Genomic DNA, 19,064 nt, shown 5'->3' with positions numbered 1-19,064 from the left:
AAGTATTAGAATCTGTTCATAGGGTGGCCCGAATAAAGTGTTACAAGATATATGTAGGATGATCCAAATAAAGTGTTACAAGATATGTATATGCAGGGTGGTCCAAATAAAGTGTTACAAGATATATGTATATAGGATTCTCCAAATAAAGTGTTACAAGCCATACGTGAAAGGCCCAAACGAAGCGTTACAAGTTTTTTTTCATTGCGAAAATTACACGTATCGAATTATTATTATCAATAGTAATATTAATATTATTAATTTTTGTTTCTTTTAATTTCAAGAAATAATTTCAAAAAATAATACGACATTTTTGTGTGTTGTACGAATGACATAACGGTTGTACTCTACGAGTAAACAATAAAAAAAAAAAAAGAAGAAAAAAAAGAAGAACGAAAAAGAAGAAGAAAAAGGAAGCAAAGAAGAAAGAAGAAAGAAGAAGAAAGATAAATCAACGAAAAAATGAAACAAAAAAAAAAGGAAGAAGAAGAAGAAGAAGAAGAAAAAGAATATCAGATTGTTCTCTTTAATAAGAGAATAGACGGACATCTAGGCTTATGAGACATTATTTAGGTCCCACCTTGTATAAGTGCATACTGCATATAGACAGACACGTGTGTATATATATATATATATATGTACGTATGTATAACCGTTACGATTCTTTCAAAGGGACCTTGACGAGACGCTACCATTTTTGCTCGCGATGCATCGAGTGTGGTGCGCTCAGGTGCACGCGAGCGCACTTCGTAACTGACGTCGGTTTATTTTTTCTCTCTCTCTCTCTCTCTCTCTTTTTTTCCTATTTCTCTCTCTCTCTCTCTCTCTTACTCTTTTTCTTTATAAAGGTATCAAACCGCGTTGTAGGCGCGTTAAAAAGTTACGTGTGTAGTCGTCTTCTTTCTAAAACTAGTCTCTAAGTTGACCGCTAATCGCAATTAGCTAATAACGACAAAGGAGAAAGCGAGGAAAAACGAGTCGTTTCTCCCTCTTCTCTCTTCCTCCCTTCTACGACAACGACGTCGTCGTCGTCGACGTCGACGACGACGACGAAGACGAAGACGAAGATGACAACAACGATTCGATGGAAACAAATACAAAAGGAGAACGGTTTTCGAAAGCTTTTTATTACGCTCGTTCATAATCATAATTCTCCTGCCAAATCGCGAATGGCCCTAAGCTAAAGATAGGCTCGTCATAGACATAGAAAGAAAGAGAGAGAGAGAGACAGAATTGGTGCTAGTGCATCGGTGCAAGGGGAATCTACGACGACCTTGGCCTTACGAGTTTATATAACGAGGAAACGAGCGATACGCGAGCTCAGTCGTGCCAAGTACTCTCTTTTCGACCTACGTTCTAGATCTCGATCTTTCGAGATCATTTTCTTTATTATTCTTCCCTTTTCCTGTGCGCGCGTGTGTTTTTGTATATATTTATATTTCTTATATACGTATACATAGATATATATATATATATTTTTTTTTTTTGAGGGGTGAGGGATCGGCAGGGAGTTCGTTCGTTTCCTTTCTTACCGACCGATATCTAAATTTTGGAAGGGTGAAGAGAAAAAAAGAAAAAAAAAAAAGAAATAAGAAACGAAAGATTTGTTCGATAAATCTCGTCGTCGTCATCGTCATCGTTATCGTTGTCGTCGAAATGTCTGAAAAAAAATCGTCCTATGACGATTTTAAATTTCGAAGAAGGTTAGGATGAATTTTTAGGGAAAGGGGATCTATCAATTTATTTATCTATTTATCTATCTATCTATCTATCTATCTATCTATCTATCTATCTGTCTATCTATCTCTCTGTCTATATTAGTTCAGTGTAAGTTAACGAAGGATTAAAGAAGAAGAGAGTTTTAAGGGTGAGTAGCGCCACCGAAAGCAAATTCCGCGGCATTTCCAAGTGCGTGCGTGCGTGCGTGCCAATGCGCATGCGCGTACGCTCGCGCCATTTTAAATTATATATATATACACATATATCTATACTGATAATAATGACCCTGACACTGCGTCATACTGAATGCGATAAAATTCTGTTTTCTACGATATTTTAAAAAAAAAAGAAGAAGAAAAAAATTATAGAAAAATACGCAAATATATGTGCGTGTGTATGTATAATATATATGTATAATATATACAATATATGTATGTATATACGTATGTATGTATATCTTCTGTCTTTCAGGATTCAAGATTAGCAGTGAACACGCTAAGACACACCCTCTATCGAAATAAATCCTTCGAATGAAAGGTGGACGATCATGACGACAACAACGATGATAATAATATACATAATTGTTACAATCCTAAATCTGATCGTTCAGATTAATTGTAAATGCAGTTTAACACCTATTGTCAACGGCGAACGATCAATTGCTTATGCTTGTACTGACAGCGAATTGAGCGACCTCGATGAGATCTCAAACGAGGCCGAATGGATTGAATTTTCTGTATCACGGATACGCACGATACCCGACGATGCATTTTCAAGATTCCGCGATTTAAAAAGATTGTCGTTTTATAATTGTCACGTAGATTCTATATCTCGTAATGCCTTTCGCGGATTACAATCATTGGATTGGCTTATATTCCATGGTACTAAACTTCATGTAGCTAGGACTGCTTGGTTTCAACATTTACCAAACTTGAGGAAACTTATTTTGGATAGGTACATTCATACACGTATATATTTATATATGTGTATCTCTTTTTTTTCTGTCTCTGTCTGTCTGTCTGTCTGTCTGTCTCTTTCTCTCTTTCTCGTTCTCTATGTTTCTTTAGTTTAGAGAACAAAGTTCTATATGGAAATACATATAATACATACGACCCAGTTAACTAAAGAAACAGTCGCGAATTCAAAGCATATTTGTGCAATCTTTTGAAGCTTCCGATATTCCGTAATCAGGAAGTGCATACTTATGCGTAACATGAAGGAAATACTCGTAGGAAGAACGAGGAGGACTCTTTACGTTCGAGCATACTATCAATAATATATTCATTGTCAACAGTATGAATCATCGAATGTTATTGCAATAACACGCAAATAGACGATCATTTTCTTTGCCAAAGAGATTTTTTAACTTCGGATGTGTCTTTTATAACTTCTTTTTTTTCGGCTAAATCTTTTTCTACTTCTTTTTTTTACTTTTTTTATTTTTTTATTCATTTATTTTTTGCTTGTTCGCTCGTTTCTTATAAAAAGTTTTCGTTCAATCCTCAAGAGAGAAGATTTCTTTGAAATTTCTTATATATAAAAAAAAAAAAAAAAAAATTCATTTACAGATTCATTACAGATGTTTCAATTCCTTTTTTCTTTTTTTTTTCTTTTTTGTTCTTCTTTTTATTATTAAAGATTATGTGATTTGGTTTTATTATTGATTTTATTATTATTGGTTTTATTATTGACCTAATATTTTTTGTAATAATTACAGATGTGGAATAGTGTACATAGAAGCAGACGTCTTTCGAATGCTATCAAGATTGGAAATGTTAAGTTTGTACGACAACGAACTCGATTGTATTCCTATTGATGAGTTAACATCCCTCAGATCATTGAGGAACATACGTATAGATGGAAATCCTTGGTTATGCGAATGCAGACGAAGATTAGAAAGATTCTTTCACGAACGTCGTATTTTCGAAAATGTTGGAATTGAAGAAAAAATTATGCCTGTACATAAAAGTTCGCGACAATGTATGGAAAAGATTAATATTTTTGTTACTTCGAGACATCCGATCAATTCAAATATAAAAATCTTGGAAGAAGTGAGTACACGTAAAAATTATTAACAAATTATTTGCATAGAGAAAATTATATTTTTTAATCGAACACAAATTTTTTTTTAATCTCTATATATGTGCGCGCACACACGCACAATTTAAACAAAATTAAAAAATATATATACCGTTTTGATATTTAAATGCAAAAAAAAATGTCTGCGTGTATTTGTACAATTGTATTTATCATTATTATTACAGGGAGATCAGTTTCAAACCTCGACACTTCGTTCGTTAGATCGTCTTCCAGATAAAACAAGTTGGATCGAATTGTCCGGGCTAAAATTGGATATAATTCCGTCTTACGCGTTTTTCCGTTTTGGAAATACCTTAAGAAGTTTGGAATTTCGTAATTGCATTATCAACAAAATCGAACCAAACGCATTTGCTGGATTATACAAATTGGAACGTTTGTCGTTCGTTGATAACAATTTACCACGAATAGAAACTAATTGGTTCCGAGATCTCGTTAATTTGCATAGATTGATCATCGCAAAGAATGACATAGAACATATCCATGAATATACCTTTTGGTATTTGAGAAATAATCTTAAATATCTTGATATACGTGATAATCGTTTACGTTGTTTACCGATCGAAGAGATCGAAAGATTAATGAAATTAGAGAGATTGAATGCTATTGGTAATCCATGGAATTGTAATTGTCGTAAGAACTTGGAAAAAATTCTCTTGAAAATGAAGGTTGGATTTGAGATAAGCGTTGGTAGATGTTACGAGGACGAAAATCAAATATCATCTATTATAGAAGAACGACATAGAAATCAGGTAAATTTAGAAATGAAGTAACTGTTATAATCCGTTGATCGTATACGTATGATATATTCTAAAAGAAATTATAATTTAATTTTTCTATTAATGATTTAGACGAACGTAATAACGAGTTCAGTAACTGGAAACGTACATTGGGCATCGTTCGAAGATAGTTTGAACGAGAACACGAATGTTAGCGTGTTAATACCAGTTACAACAACGATGGCTACGACCCAAGAAAAAATAACACAACAGCCAACAACCGAACTTGTACATCCCAGCAACATCATTACCACATTACAACCAACGATACACAAAGGAACTTGTACTTTGGATAATAATTCTCAACAAGAATATATTTGCACTGGTCTGACCTCGATCAATCCAGTGAACTCAATAGATATCAGAGCACAAACAATTCGAATTATTCTGTCCGATATATCGGTAATACCACCAGAATCTTTTCAACGTTTCAATGGTTATTTAAGAAGACTGGAATTTCGCGATTGCGGAATCGACAAAATCGCGGCCGGTGCTTTTGCTGGACTCTACAATCTCGAGCATCTATCACTACATAATAACGCATTGAAATCATTTACAAGCGATTATCTGGTAGGTCTCTCGTCGAACCTGAAATATTTAGATCTTTCAAGGAATCGTATATTAAGGATCGACAACGACGTTTTTGATCTTTTCCCGCATCTCATTAGTCTCGATATTTCCGATAATACGATGAATTGTATCGGCGTCGAACATATGGAACATCGATTGACTTATTTGAAATCGTTCGAAGTAACTGGTAATCCTTGGAGTTGTCTTTGTGGGATCAAATTGGCTGAATTTTTGGAGAGACGAAATTTGCCGTACGATAAGAATACATTGATCGATAGATCGGAGTGTTATGGTACACGCGAACCATCCTCAACTGTTTCGCCATCGACGCCATCTTTAACGACAATGCCAACATTGATTATAACGACTACAACGGAAGAAGAGATACCTAGTACGATAGAAGGTGTTTGTACTTATCATAGAAAGGATAATGACGAACTTAGATACGTTTGTACTGGTGGAAATATATTACTTTTTAACACGATTCCAAACGAGGTAACAGCTATCGAGTTTCACGAAGGACGTTTACCACGTTTACCAGCTGGTACATTATCAAGATTCGTTAATTTACGCGAATTACTTATTAGAAATTCTGGTTTAAGAATAATCGAGCCTAAATCATTCGACGACCGGAACGAACTTAAGGTATTGGCTATACAGGACAATCCCTTAACCACGGTCGATGGTTCCTGGTTGAATTTGAACAAACTCGAAAGACTCGATTTACGTGGTAACTCTATAAGATATATCGCGCCGCAATCCTTTCGTCATCTTTCAAAATTACAATATCTCAATTTGGAAGGTAACGATTTGAAATGTATATTCACGAGTGATCTCAACGAAATGCCGGAGGTTTATATAATCGAATTTTCGGGTAATCCGCTTAAGTGGAAATGCAGATTGGAATTGGAGCAATTTTTGGAAATGCGTAAAATTAAATTCGTTAGGATCGAGGAATCATGCGAAGGAAAGAAATATATGAGGAATGTACTTTGGCAAAATAAAACGGACATTTATTACAACGACGAGTGTCAGGCGTGCTCGTCTGCTTCCAAAATCAAATTCTCATTGATGCTGCCAACGTTTGTCATATTTTTTACGAAAATTTATTATCTATAAACGAATATCGAACGATCGCCATTACGAAAATAAAACACGATCGATCATCCGATTTGTAAGGTTATGAACGTCTTACAAGAGGTTAGGGACGTTTCTTAAAATTATTTTAATGCTTCCATATCGAAATGTTCAAAGAATTCTTATGACTATGCGAAGAATCAGATCTCAAAACTGAATCTCGAATATTTGTTAGTCAAAAAAACAGGAAAGAGAAGAAAACAACCACGATGTATTCATACCGAGTATATGATTTAGAAAGTAGAATACTTACCGACACTCGACAATGTTACTATATAACACGCTTAATAACGTTGTGATGTTAATGATTATTTAATTAATCGCTTAATTTATTTCGTTCGTTTGAATTTTTAGATAATTGTTCATTAATTAACGGGACCACCGAAAAACTTAAACCACCTTTAGTATATGTATATGTATATATATACATATATATATTATTTACTTTGCGTGCAGGAAATCAATTGAAAGCGTAGTATATAATATATTTATTTACTTATTATTAATCTTTCATTAATTTTTTTTCTTTACTTTAATATAGATATATATGTATATAATTTAAATATATATATATATTTATTTAAATTATTTATAATCAAAAATGAGATCTGCACATATATAGAAAAAAAGCTGTGAAAAAACTGCCTGTTATATTGGCTTATATACAAGGCCCGAAGGTTTAATCTAATTTTATATAAATCGTAGTTAATTATTTTTTTTTTTGTCTTTTCTTTTATTTTCTTTCCATCGATACATGCATCCGATATACCTCTATTTTTTTACGCCATTAATAATAATTTCCACACTCTAAATTTAATTACATATACATATGTATAAAGATATAACGTTTTTGTGTATTATACGATTAATATTAGTCTAAAAACAAAGTAGATATTAAAAATGGTAGGCTAGTTAATCACACCGCTAAATACTCATACGCAATTTATTTTCTATCTAAATAAATAATTTAACGTCAATAATTCTCTTATAAATCTTTCGCATAAACCTTTTTTAAAGTATTACGATAAAACTTATATAGAATAATACAAATAATTCGTATTAAATTATAAAAGTAAAAAAACGAATTAAGACTGGAATTAGAACGTATTTATTTTTTTAATTCTTTAACTAGAAGTGTACTAGTAAAAAATAAAAAACAGCTACGTCAAGTTGCCCGGCTAGCTCAGTCGGTAGAGCATGAGACTCTTAATCTCAGGGTCGTGGGTTCGAGCCCCACGTTGGGCGAAAATTTTTTTCCTCTTTTTAAACTCACCTTCTATCTTATCTTATTTCTATCGTTCTAATTAAAATGGCAGGATTAAAAAATTTCCTTTTTATCATTTTTGCATAATTTTTCGTCTAAGAAAAGGAAAAAAAAATTTATAGCAGAGCGTGGTTTCGATCCACGGACCTCTGGGTTATGGGCCCAGCACGCTTCCACTGCGCCACTCTGCTGTTGTTCTTTTCGTAGTTCACACATTTCATTTGTCTCCACAATAACATTCTATAATACTTGAATAAATTTATATTAATACGTAGAACAAATATAAACAGTTGTAAACAGGAAACAAAACAATTGAATATTTTCCTGTAATTAATAGCAGCGGATAGAACGAGTAAGTATAGTTCTCGTATATTTTATCGATTTTTAGGACATCGAGTGTCATCTAGCGACGAAGCGTTAAATTTAGTTCAATATTCTTGATACATCTATATATCTAATTTGTACAAATGATAAAAAAGTTTCGTAATATTCTCTGATGGTAAAAAGTAAATTTCTCCGAATATGTCTGACATTTATAACAAATAATAGCAATCAGTAAGAGCTAATTCATTTTAATAAATAAATTTTTAACAATTTTTTCTTTTTCTTCTTAACTCTCATAATTTTGTTGTATTTATTATCATCAATAGATGACATTGGTATCGTGGTTTTATCTTACTGAATAATGGCATGGCAGTACGTAAACATATCAAGAAGAGATGATACATTTTTTCTACATATAAACTTGTTTATAATATATATTTATATTGCATTTATTATATAACGATTATATTTATATATCTTTTTTAAAAAAATTCATTGATTGTAATGAAAATATTTTATTCCAAAGATACGTCGTATATACGTTTAATCGAATTACTCTTGACAATAGAATAATATTCTATATAAACAAATCAATACGTATTCTGTTATATTAAATTTTTATTGTTATTCCAGAAACGTTTAATAATTATTGAAAAATATTTCGAAACTTGGAGAAGATATTCGATCGTAAAATAAATGTTATTTGACTCGCGTAGTATCGTCTAACTGTTCTGTAGTGATACTGTATTGCGTATTCGTGTGTCTTTGGGTGTGTGTGTGTTCTACCTTTCTCTCTTCATCTATCTTTTTCAGAGTAAGTGCGTCGTATCATACACATCGTAACATTATATATATATATATATATATATGCACACACACGTACATGAACAAATAACATACGACTAACTTCCTTCTTACTCGTTATCCACGATACGTATGTGTATATATATATATATATGTGTGCGTGTATAGATGTATACATGTGTATGAATATGAAGATGGGAACATATGACGCAATCGATGACACATATCGACTGCGGAATTTTATTCCGAATAAAAGGAAATGAGAAAAGAAATAGAGATTTTAATGTTTATGTTTCATACAATTATTTGAAACAAAAGAAAAAAAAATATATATATATCATTTCTGTTATACGCGACACTCGAAAGATGAAACTAACATACGAGTCTCTTATCCCACTTGTGTGCGAAGCGAAAGTCGCCAGCTGGCAACGCTATTTTGAACGTTTTGCGACGTTGCCGATAATCAAATTGAACAAGTTCAAACGTGTGTGCCCCGCGTTATTTAGCTCTTGGAAAGAGAAGATAGCTTAGCGGGACATCGTGACACAGGAGAACGTACTTTTTGTATATATTTATTTATTTACTTATTTGTTTAATACATTTTTCCGATATAATTTCAATACTAAAACTTATAGAAAAGAGAAAACTAATGTATATAATATATTTATTTATTTATTTTACCATTTCTTTTACGTTTCCTATCGATAACTTTTGTCCTTCGATGGTTAATACAATTTCTTTGAATATTCTTGTTTCGAATGACGTACATCGTATTATTCGTATAAAACAAGCGTTTAGTAGTATTTCAACTTTATACGTACATATATATCTATATATATATACATATATGATTCTCTCTCTCTCTCTCTCTCTCTCTCTGTCTGCAGCAGAATGAGTTAAAAAAAAAGTAAAAAAAAAAGAAAAAAAACAAAGAAATAAATATTTTAATGAAAAAAGAAAGTATAATATCAAAACGAGGTATAACCGTAACGAATAATATCATAAATGAATGTAATATCGAGACGTAAAATAGAGATAGAAAAGTTACAAGTCTACAACGTTATATGACGATAAAGTCTGGCTCTGGACAATTTTCCTAACAACAGCCGAATCACCGTTGTTTCGTCCCATAGCTGGACAAGAAGTGTAGTTTGCTTTTCGTAAGAAAAGGATCTGGCAACGTTGTAACTGCGTGAGACGACATGCGCGGCACGAATAGCACGGTGATGAGCCCCAGCAGCGTGTGTATTAAGGCGCGGTGTGGAGGGGATGAGAGACATGTATGAGGGGAATACGGAGTGGTGGGGGGTGGATCGTACGGTATGAGGGAAGGGTGAGGGGAAAGATAAAAGTTTTCCACGATGGTGGGGGTATAGTTCGAGCGAGCAGCCATGCAGGGAGGATTATATGTATGTGTTTACGTATGTGTGCTCGCTGATTGTAGGGAACAAAGTCGGTTCTCCGTATACGATACGTATGTCATACGTGTATACGTAATATATATATATAGATGTGTGTGTGTACGTACGTACGTACGTACGTGTATACATTAATCGCGTCCGTCTACGACGTCACTAAGAGGGGAAGCTCCTCTGTCGAACGGCGAAGAGTTAAACAGAAATTTTCGTAGGAGTTTGTTGGAGGAGTTGAATCTAGTTCCCTTTTTAAACCCAGAGCGCGCTCGAACGAAGGTCCACCGCAATCGCGTTGAAACACTATCATCGCATTTACCGTACAAGGTTTATATTCGTCGAGCGTCGTCGTAAGATTACGTTCGCATGTGAACGCGACGTCGTGCTTTTGAATATTTATTTGTAACGATTCGGTTAAATCCCGAATGGACGATCATGATATTAATCGATTAATCGCTGAAACGCGATTAATTCCCGTTTAGTAATTTCTATAATTTAATGTTTTCTTTTTCGTACGTTCGAATTCGCGTTACTATTCATACGTCAAATATATCGACTGACGAAATCGCGGATATAAATATTATTTTTTGTTTTTATTTCTTTTATTTGTATTGTTTTCTTTTTTTTTTTTGCAACAACGTCGTATATAAGCGATCTTGTTCGATCGAATAAACATTTCGTTTATTTTGCTACGTCAGAATTCGGATGTAAAAGCAGAGAAATGTTCAAAGTTCGATAATAGAATTGTAACTCTTCGATATAGTCGAAACTCTTCGAATCGAGACTGTTTCTTATCGTTTGTCCTCGTGTCGCCTTTAAACGTATTTCGATTTCTTAGAAAGCACGTTTGATTTGTATGTACGATGTAAAACGCGTTTATATATATATATATATATGTGAATCATTACTTATCGATAGTAGAAATATTCGATCGATTGCTTTAACGGTGTTTTACAAAAGGATAATATTACATTGAACCGAAAGAAAGAAAGAAAGAAAAAAAGAAAGAAACAAACAAACAAACAAAGTTTAGAAGGAAGAAAAGAAGAGACAAGAAAAAAAAGAGAGAGAAAGAGAAGAAAAGAAAATACGCGGTTTAAGAGATATTTTTGAAAATATTCGAACGTATAGAAAGTTGGTAAGATATAGGAGAGCAGTAGCGGCGCGATTCCGAGTGGATATATGCGCTCGTGTTTCTCAGTGAAATCGGCGTAGAAGGAAGGAAAGAGACCGAGAGAGAAAGAGTGTGTGAGAGAGAGAGAGAGAAGAAGAGTGCACGCGCGGTTGAGAGAGAAAGATAAAGACCGTGCGCAGGAGTGGGGGAAAGAGCGAGCGAGCGAGCGAACGAGCGAGCGAGTGAGAGAGAGAGTGAGAGAGGGGGGAATCCCCTTCCACGACGAGACGCGTCTGTACGAGCGCGGCTCTATCCCCACCATTCGTACTTCGCCGAGGTTGCCACCGCTATTCTTCGCGGGGCCATGATTGCGCGAGTGTGCGTGCGTCTGTTGAACTACGCGCGACCAGCCCAGTGCTGCTAGTAAATGTAAGCCTTCCGTTCCCGTATACGTGTCGAAAGAAAGAAAGAAATAAAGAGAGAGAGAGAAAGAAAGAGAGAGAGAGAGAGAGAGAGAGAGAGAGAAAGAGGTGAGAGAGAGAGAGAGAGAAAGAGAAAGAGAGAGAAAGAGAGCGCGCTAGAGTTTCAGTCAGCGCGAGAAAATATTCTCTCGTTAATTTGGCTAACCATCATGCCGTTAAGTATCGGGGTTAATTTAAGAGTGACCGGCCACTGTAATCAAGGCGGTCGTAAGTACATGGAGGACATGTTCAGCGTGGCCTATCAACAGACACCGGACGACAAGGATTTGGAATACGCCTTCTTTGGTATTTTCGACGGCCATGGGGGCGGCGAGGCTGCTGCATTTGCAAAAGAACATCTCATGGACATTATCGTGAAGCAAAAGAATTTTTGGAGTGAACGAGACGAGGATGTACTCCGAGCCATCAGGGACGGATACGTGAATACGCATTATGCGATGTGGCGGGAGCTTGGTAATGGATAGTCAACAGTATTTATATTCCTTTTTTTTTCCCTTCCTTCCTTCTCTATCTGTTTCTCTTTCCGTCTTTGTTTCTGTCTCTGTTACCGTCTCCGTCTGTATATCTTTTTCTTTCTTCTACTCTTTAACCGTGAAACGACGATTATTCGACGTGATAAAAGTCAAAACGCGAGAGGTTAAGCTTATTACTTGTTTCTTTTTCCATCCTTTTTTCCCTCCATTTTTTTAATAATCTGCCCGTTGGCCCGCGTATTTCCCCCACTATTTTCTTCTCAATACTGATTACGTTAGAACTTACATAGGTTATGTAACTCGTTGTTAACCTAAAACTGTCGAATTCTAATCGAATCTCCAAACGTATCGTGAAATGATACGCGTGTGAATATTGTTGACGGAACGAAGTTACGTATCGATCGTATTAAAATAATTATTTTGTTAAGTATAAGATATATGTATGTATGTATGTATGTACGTATGTATTATATACGTGTATATATATATATTTTATTTTATTTTCAACGTATACTCTAGCGAAATCATACTTTGTAAACAGACAAATGGCCAAGAACTGCATCTGGATTACCATCTACCGCTGGCACTACAGCGAGCATAGCTTTTATAAGAAAAGGAAAAATTTATATCGGACACGTGGGTGATTCTGGAATAATATTGGGACATCAACCTGACGGAGATCCGCAATGGCGTGCAAAAGCATTGACGAAAGATCATAAACCTGAAAGTGGTCCAGAAATGATACGCATACAGGAATCTGGTGGAAAAGTTGTTAGTAAATCGGGCGTTCCAAGAGTCGTTTGGAATAGGCCTAGAATAGGACATAAAGGTCCTGTTCGAAGATCGACTCATATAGATGAAATTCCTTTTCTAGCTGTTGCTAGATCCTTAGGTACATTCCAATCGTTTATCGTAATGCAGACATGAAAAGAAGATCGGAGTTGTTATTTATAGAAGATTATGATAACCTGGTAAAGAAAAAAAATGTATTCTATGCTTCATAGGTGATCTTTGGAGTTACAATTCAGAACTAGATACATTTATAGTGTCTCCAGAACCAGATGTTAAGGTAGTAGCGGTCGATGTCAAGTCGTATCGATGTCTTATTTTTGGAACAGATGGTTTGTGGAATATGTTGACTCCCCAAGCAGCCGTAGCTATTGTTCAAGCTGCAGAAATGCACAATGAGAAACACATTATAGCTTCTCAACAAACTGGCAATGGGGTATGTTTGAAATTAGATGGAAATCTCAAAAATGCATTTCCATCTACATACCTTAAATAAATATATATATATGTATATATATTTCTCGATAGCAGGCTGATGTGCAAATGTGGATAAATCCTTCTAAAAGTTTAGTAGATAGAGCATTAGAAAGATGGTCATCTACCAGATTACGGGCTGATAATACAAGCGTTGTCACCGTTATGTTAGATCCTCCAGGACCTTCTCGTAGCGAGGTAGGGAGTTATTCCTCTTTTTTCTTTTCTTTCCTTTTTGATGATTTCGTACAAATCGTTTCAATTCATTTAATCGATTTATTCTTTTTAAAGGTATTGTTGAACCAAAAGAAAGAACGCGTGCTCTCGCCGAAAAGTATAGTACATCACGGAGTCCAACCTCTTGACCCGACTATTTTTAATGAAAATATTGAAAAACCTATGCCAAATGTTGCTACTTCGTCTATTTTAAGACACGTAACACCTAGTGATTCGAATATAATTGACACGAAGCAACCAGATTCCTCTGACGAAGTTAGAGATCATTTGGATGCTTCTATGCAAATGGAGAATAATTCATACGTTGAGAAATTAATTTTAAACGTAGATACCTGTGATGTCGATAAAATTTTATTGAAGAAAGAAATCGAGGATACTATAATATCTAACGTAGAAGGCATACAAGTAGCAGAAATCTCATCTAGCGATATATCCGAGGAAATAGAATATTTGAAATCGAAGGAATCAAAAACTTTTAATAAGACTGAAAGCTCGAACAAATTCGATAGTGTAAAAATAAAAACTGAAAAGATTAAGGAAGAAGAAGATGGGAATATTAGTTTAAACGTTGTCGAGGACCAGACGACTTTTCAATCGAATCATGTTGAAACGAAGAGCGAAGAAAACGTTCCCGACATAATTCGACAGAATGCATTTAACGAGCCGTACGAAGTGACACCGTTCGTTAGTAAATTTGGACGTCCTACCGCCATAATATCTAGAAAAAGTACGTTGAAGGACGTTGAATTGATAAATGTTTTACATGGTCCACGACACAAGCAACATTCATTGATATCATCTAATTCGAGGGAAGACATTAGACCAACGAAAAGGAGACATAGTTTGAGTTTACAATCGCAAAATAGTTTTTCTGATAGCCTTCCATTAGAATCTAAATCATACATGACAGTGAATTCGAGATTTAAGTCGAAAAGTACGAGGACGTTGGAAAATGGAGACGATACGGGAAAGAGTTCTGTGTGTGCTAGAACAAATAGTAGCGGTGCAATTAATACAAAACGTAGGCATAGTACGATATCGTCGCAATCGATAACAACGGTAGGGTTGGAGGAAGCATGTACGACGCAAGAACCGTGTTTGAAAAGAAGAACACGTTCGGAGGATCGTCCAACTCTTCCCATCGATGAAAACAATCCAGCTAATCAAACGATAGAGGATCCAAATAGTCGTTTGAGTTGGCCTAACAATGATTCTTCCATAAATGCTAGATCAGCAGGTGGTTCTAGTACCGTCTCGGTACAGGAAAGACTTTCTTCGCCAAATACTTTCCAAAGAAGAAGCTTGGGAAAAAAAGCAACGCCTACAAAAAGTATTAGACGATCGTCTATCAATGGTCCTGCTCGTTTACAACAATTAAGAGGTATATTTGGATTAAGAGACTGGGATCAAGGAAGGAATAATCGATCGAACGGTTGTAACGATCGAAGGTTAAATCGTACTGCGGGTATTATCGGACCACTGGATTCTGGAATGCCACAACGTTGGCTTAGGTTTGTCTTTATTTATCACCTCTACGTTCTTCTAATATCTCTACGATAATTATTGTACAAAACTATTGTTCCGTTTTAACAGATCGGACACGATGGCTGCAACTCCAGTTAAAACATTGCGTTCACGTAACGTCGATATTACTGGTCATACTATTTCGGCACAATTAGTTCATCATTATGGAGTAGTAAAACAGAATCGATTATCCTTACCTGCTAAATTAAAGCAATCCAATAACAATGGAGTATTACAATCTAAGAGGGTGAGGTCTTCCTCTATGTCATCTAATAAATTTAAACAAACAGGTACTAGTGGTACAAACGTAGGGGCATGTTCTACAATGAACAGTACAAGTACAGGATCGAGTAATGGTTCTGGTATAGCTAAGTGGGTTAAATCTCTATGTAATCCTAGTGCCAGATCACTGAGTACACGATCTCGCATCAAGCGCCTTGGAAAATGAAATTGCATAATCTATATCCTTGCTTTTCTTCACTTACTCAATTATTTTTTTTTTCCCAGTTTTCTTTTTCCAGTTTTTCCTTTTCCAGGGTTTCTTTTATACATATATATATTTTTTTGTTTCTTTATTATTACAATACAAACGAATACGTATCAATTCGGACATAGCATTTTATTTAAATAATATACCGTTATATATATGACATGGACTTATAGATATACCAAGGACTTCGTTCGTACGCTCTCTTTTCACTGTTCTTATTACAAAATTCGAATTCTATATTACGCTATACGAATTCGATCATTAAGAAATTATAACGATGTAATCATAATGCAGTAAACGGTCAAAAAGCAATAGATCTAATAAAGCTAACGTAATAACGTTGAATAGACGACGTTTATACGTGTCAATTGTAATGATTGCTGGAACAACTATCGATCATTTTTTTTTCTTTTTTTTTTTTTCAATATTTTATTATTCTAACTTTTTTTTTTCTTTCTTTTTTAATTCATGTGTTAGGAAATTATTGATACATTTTTTATAAACGGATAAGAGAGAATGCATGGTGACTTGTACGAAGTACACTAGCAATTACATTCCATGCAAATTAAAGTACATAATTATAAGTAGAAAATTATAATTTATCTTACGTTTTAAACAAAAGTAGATTATATTCCAATTATCTTGTTTCCAAATTGAAATTCATCCTTTTTCATTCATAACTTTTCTCCGACAACGATCAGTTCTTCCAGCAGTATAAATATATCACAATGCTAATTAAAAAGTTTCTACTTTTTAAATAGTTTATATTTCTTCATTCGCATAAAATAGATTTTGTGATAATCGAATCTGTGAAAAATGTGAAATCATTATATATAAATCAATAACGATTGTATAGACTACTTGTAACTTTTGAGAGATATCGTTCTTTATACAAAAACAATGAATTGATACGAATGCAATTTTAAAGATGAAATTGAATATTTAATAATTGATTATTACTTTATTGGAAGGAATAAAGAAAAATTCTTAGAAATATTTGCGGAAGCGTCAAATTTTAAGATAAAGAGCGTGAAGAAAGGTTCAGTAAAAAAAAAAAAAAAAATAAGAAAGAAAAAGAAACGTTTTAAGAGAAGTGAACAAAATCTAGAGCAAAGATAATTTGTTAATTGACATGTGCCTATAACAGTTACCATTTTAACATACATGTACAGTACATTCACATACCATACACTCATTTAAAAAAAAAAAAAAAAGAAAAGAAGAAGATACAAAAAGAGGATTTTGCATCGTAATCATTGTATTTTTTGTGATATTCACATGCGATAGAACTAAATAATAATGTTGCAAAAAAAAATGCAACGACAACCTGTAAAAAGATGCATGAGTTTGAGCTTCATTGAAAATTGTTATGGTTTGTGATATGTGTATGTGGTGGCTGCTGCATATAGCTGTATATAATATAGGTATATATATATATATATATATGTATACGTATATGTATGTTAATATATATATATATATATATATATATATATATATATCAATGGGTACATATATAGAACATATACGTATATATATATATATAAATAGCAAATGTAATATGAATGTATGTAGATAAAAATGTACATGACCTTGCTATGGAGAATTCAAAGTATAAACGAAAAGAAATAAAAAAAAAAAAAAGTAATAAAGAAAAGAAAAGAAAGAGTAGAAAGAAAAAAAGCTATTATTCTTCATTGCATTTATTTATGTATAATTTTGATAAGAAAGAAAAATAAATTGAAATTGCCTTTGACACAAGTGTCGGAATAAAAAGATTTAAAAGAAAAAAAAATAATAATAATAAAAGTAGTAACAACAACACAACAACAATAATAGTAATAATAATAATATAATAAATATAATAAAGAGACGAAGAGTATTTTCAAAATGCCGAATAGTTGTTTTACAAAAGAAATATAGAAGTAAGTGGAGAAAAAAATATAAAGAAAATAATTATCGAAAAGAAATATTTTATCTCAGGTTTAAGGAAGCGTGAAAGTGCGAGAAAAGAGTATAAATGATACGTTCGAACAAATGTGTGTGATCACGTTTATATAATCTGTATATTTTAATTAAATAAACTGAAATATACAAATTCTTTTCATGATGAATTCTTAATCGATAATATTCATTATACCAACAAATATGTTGTCGTATTATTATTAAATAAAGGTTAGATATATATATATAAACTTATAATTACAATTTTTAATAATATAGTCCCTTAAGTATAAAAAAAAATTTAAAAAAAGAAAATGAAGAAAAAATATTGTAGATGTCGCTAAGAGTCAATCTAACGATTTGAATCAATTTTAAAATACACAATCGATTAGTTTTCATTTTTTTCAATATTTATAAAATTCTTAAAATATATGGAAAACTTCAATGATAATAATAATTATCGCATAATTCTACAAAATTAGAGTGGGCTGAGCGAAAGGTATAAGAATTATATATCGAGTGTTTAAATATAAATAAGTAATAAAGGATAATGACATCGTTTGGCTTTATTTTTTGTATCAAACAAAAGAGGAGGGACACAATTGTGTTATATAATTTTTTTGTAATGGCATTTAGAGATTAGAAAACTTCATTGCTTAAAAGAAAGTGATAAAAGAGATAATACATTTTTGTCGATAAAACTATTATAGAAATATATCGGTATTAACAGACAAATCGTTTACGTAAAATACTTATATAGGGTGCTCCATTTAAATAAGAACGAAATGTTTACTTATGAAATAATTAAAAAACAAAATTTTTTTTCTGTCCTTATATACTTACCTTTAAAAATATTATAATTTTTTTCTTTTTTTCTTTTTTTTATTTTTATTGACAATATCTTCGTGCATGTGTGTATAATGAAATATTAAGTTAGTCAATTTTGTTCATATTTCAAATGTACCACCTTGTATATATGTATATAGATATACGTAATTCGATTACGATTTATCGTTATTATTTCATGTAGTATATACGCATGTATGTACAATAATAACATACATGTAATATACATTACATAATTTATTCATTTCGTTGCAAATTGAAATATATATATACATATTATGAGAAATAATAAAATATAGCGATGATAAAGATCGCATCAGTAATATATTTAATTTTAATTAATTTTTTAATTTTTATACAATTCGTACAACATTTGATTATTATTATTATTATTGTTGTTGTTGTTGTTGTTATTATTTTTTTAAAAGGGCGGGAAGGGAGTAATTTCAAATTTCATCGCAACATTTCCATTTTATCTGTATCCTTTTACAAGAAAATTTTATTATATACACTGTAGCAAGATTTAATGGAAAAAAATGAAGAGAATGCCTACGACATATGATAGATTGCAAATTATTTTGATAT

General features: G+C 33.0%; 2 protein-coding genes and 2 non-coding genes across 7 annotated transcripts; 3 read left to right on the top strand and 1 right to left on the bottom strand.

Annotated features, from left to right (window-relative positions):
• The first annotated feature begins 862 nt into the window (after window positions 1-862).
• On the top strand, window positions 863-7,295 carry LOC127061631 (slit homolog 2 protein-like). 2 transcript variants are annotated; one of them, XM_050988780.1, is made up of 6 exons: window positions 863-1,703; window positions 1,822-1,867; window positions 2,191-2,673; window positions 3,437-3,770; window positions 3,984-4,568; window positions 4,668-7,295. In XM_050988780.1, exons 3-6 carry the CDS (start codon window positions 2,267-2,269, stop codon window positions 6,282-6,284), a joined length of 2,943 nt encoding a protein of 980 aa, XP_050844737.1. In that variant the 5' UTR covers window positions 863-1,703; window positions 1,822-1,867; window positions 2,191-2,266; the 3' UTR covers window positions 6,285-7,295. The 2 variants fall into 2 exon arrangements, with proteins under 2 accessions (XP_050844737.1, XP_050844736.1); XM_050988779.1 differs by having other exon boundaries at window positions 863-1,867.
• Window positions 7,296-7,474: 179 nt separating this feature from the next.
• Window positions 7,475-7,547, top strand: Trnak-cuu (transfer RNA lysine (anticodon CUU)). Its single transcript has one exon. It is a non-coding gene; the product is annotated as a tRNA-Lys (tRNA).
• Window positions 7,548-7,685: 138 nt separating this feature from the next.
• On the bottom strand, window positions 7,686-7,757 carry Trnam-cau (transfer RNA methionine (anticodon CAU)). Its single transcript has one exon. It is a non-coding gene; the product is annotated as a tRNA-Met (tRNA).
• Window positions 7,758-10,939: 3,182 nt separating this feature from the next.
• On the top strand, window positions 10,940-17,803 carry LOC127061653 (uncharacterized). Of its 3 annotated transcripts, none has more exons than XM_050988827.1 (6): window positions 10,940-12,155; window positions 12,717-13,067; window positions 13,180-13,400; window positions 13,496-13,636; window positions 13,730-15,186; window positions 15,269-17,803. In XM_050988827.1, the coding sequence occupies exons 1-6, from the start codon at window positions 11,852-11,854 to the stop codon at window positions 15,645-15,647; spliced, it is 2,853 nt and encodes a 950-aa protein (XP_050844784.1). In that variant the 5' UTR covers window positions 10,940-11,851; the 3' UTR covers window positions 15,648-17,803. The 3 variants fall into 3 exon arrangements, with proteins under 3 accessions (XP_050844784.1, XP_050844783.1, XP_050844785.1); XM_050988826.1 differs by having other exon boundaries at window positions 10,949-12,155; window positions 13,493-13,636; XM_050988828.1 differs by lacking the exon at window positions 10,940-12,155 and adding an exon at window positions 12,186-12,564 and having other exon boundaries at window positions 13,493-13,636.
• The last annotated feature ends 1,261 nt before the right edge of the window (window positions 17,804-19,064 follow it).

The sequence above is a fragment of the Vespula vulgaris genome, chromosome 2 (assembly GCF_905475345.1).
Source record: "Vespula vulgaris chromosome 2, iyVesVulg1.1, whole genome shotgun sequence".
Classification (NCBI taxonomy): Eukaryota; Metazoa; Arthropoda; class Insecta; order Hymenoptera; family Vespidae; genus Vespula; species Vespula vulgaris.
The sequence above is the reverse complement of the archived record's forward strand: the minus strand, read 5'-3'. Positions and strand labels throughout refer to the sequence as shown.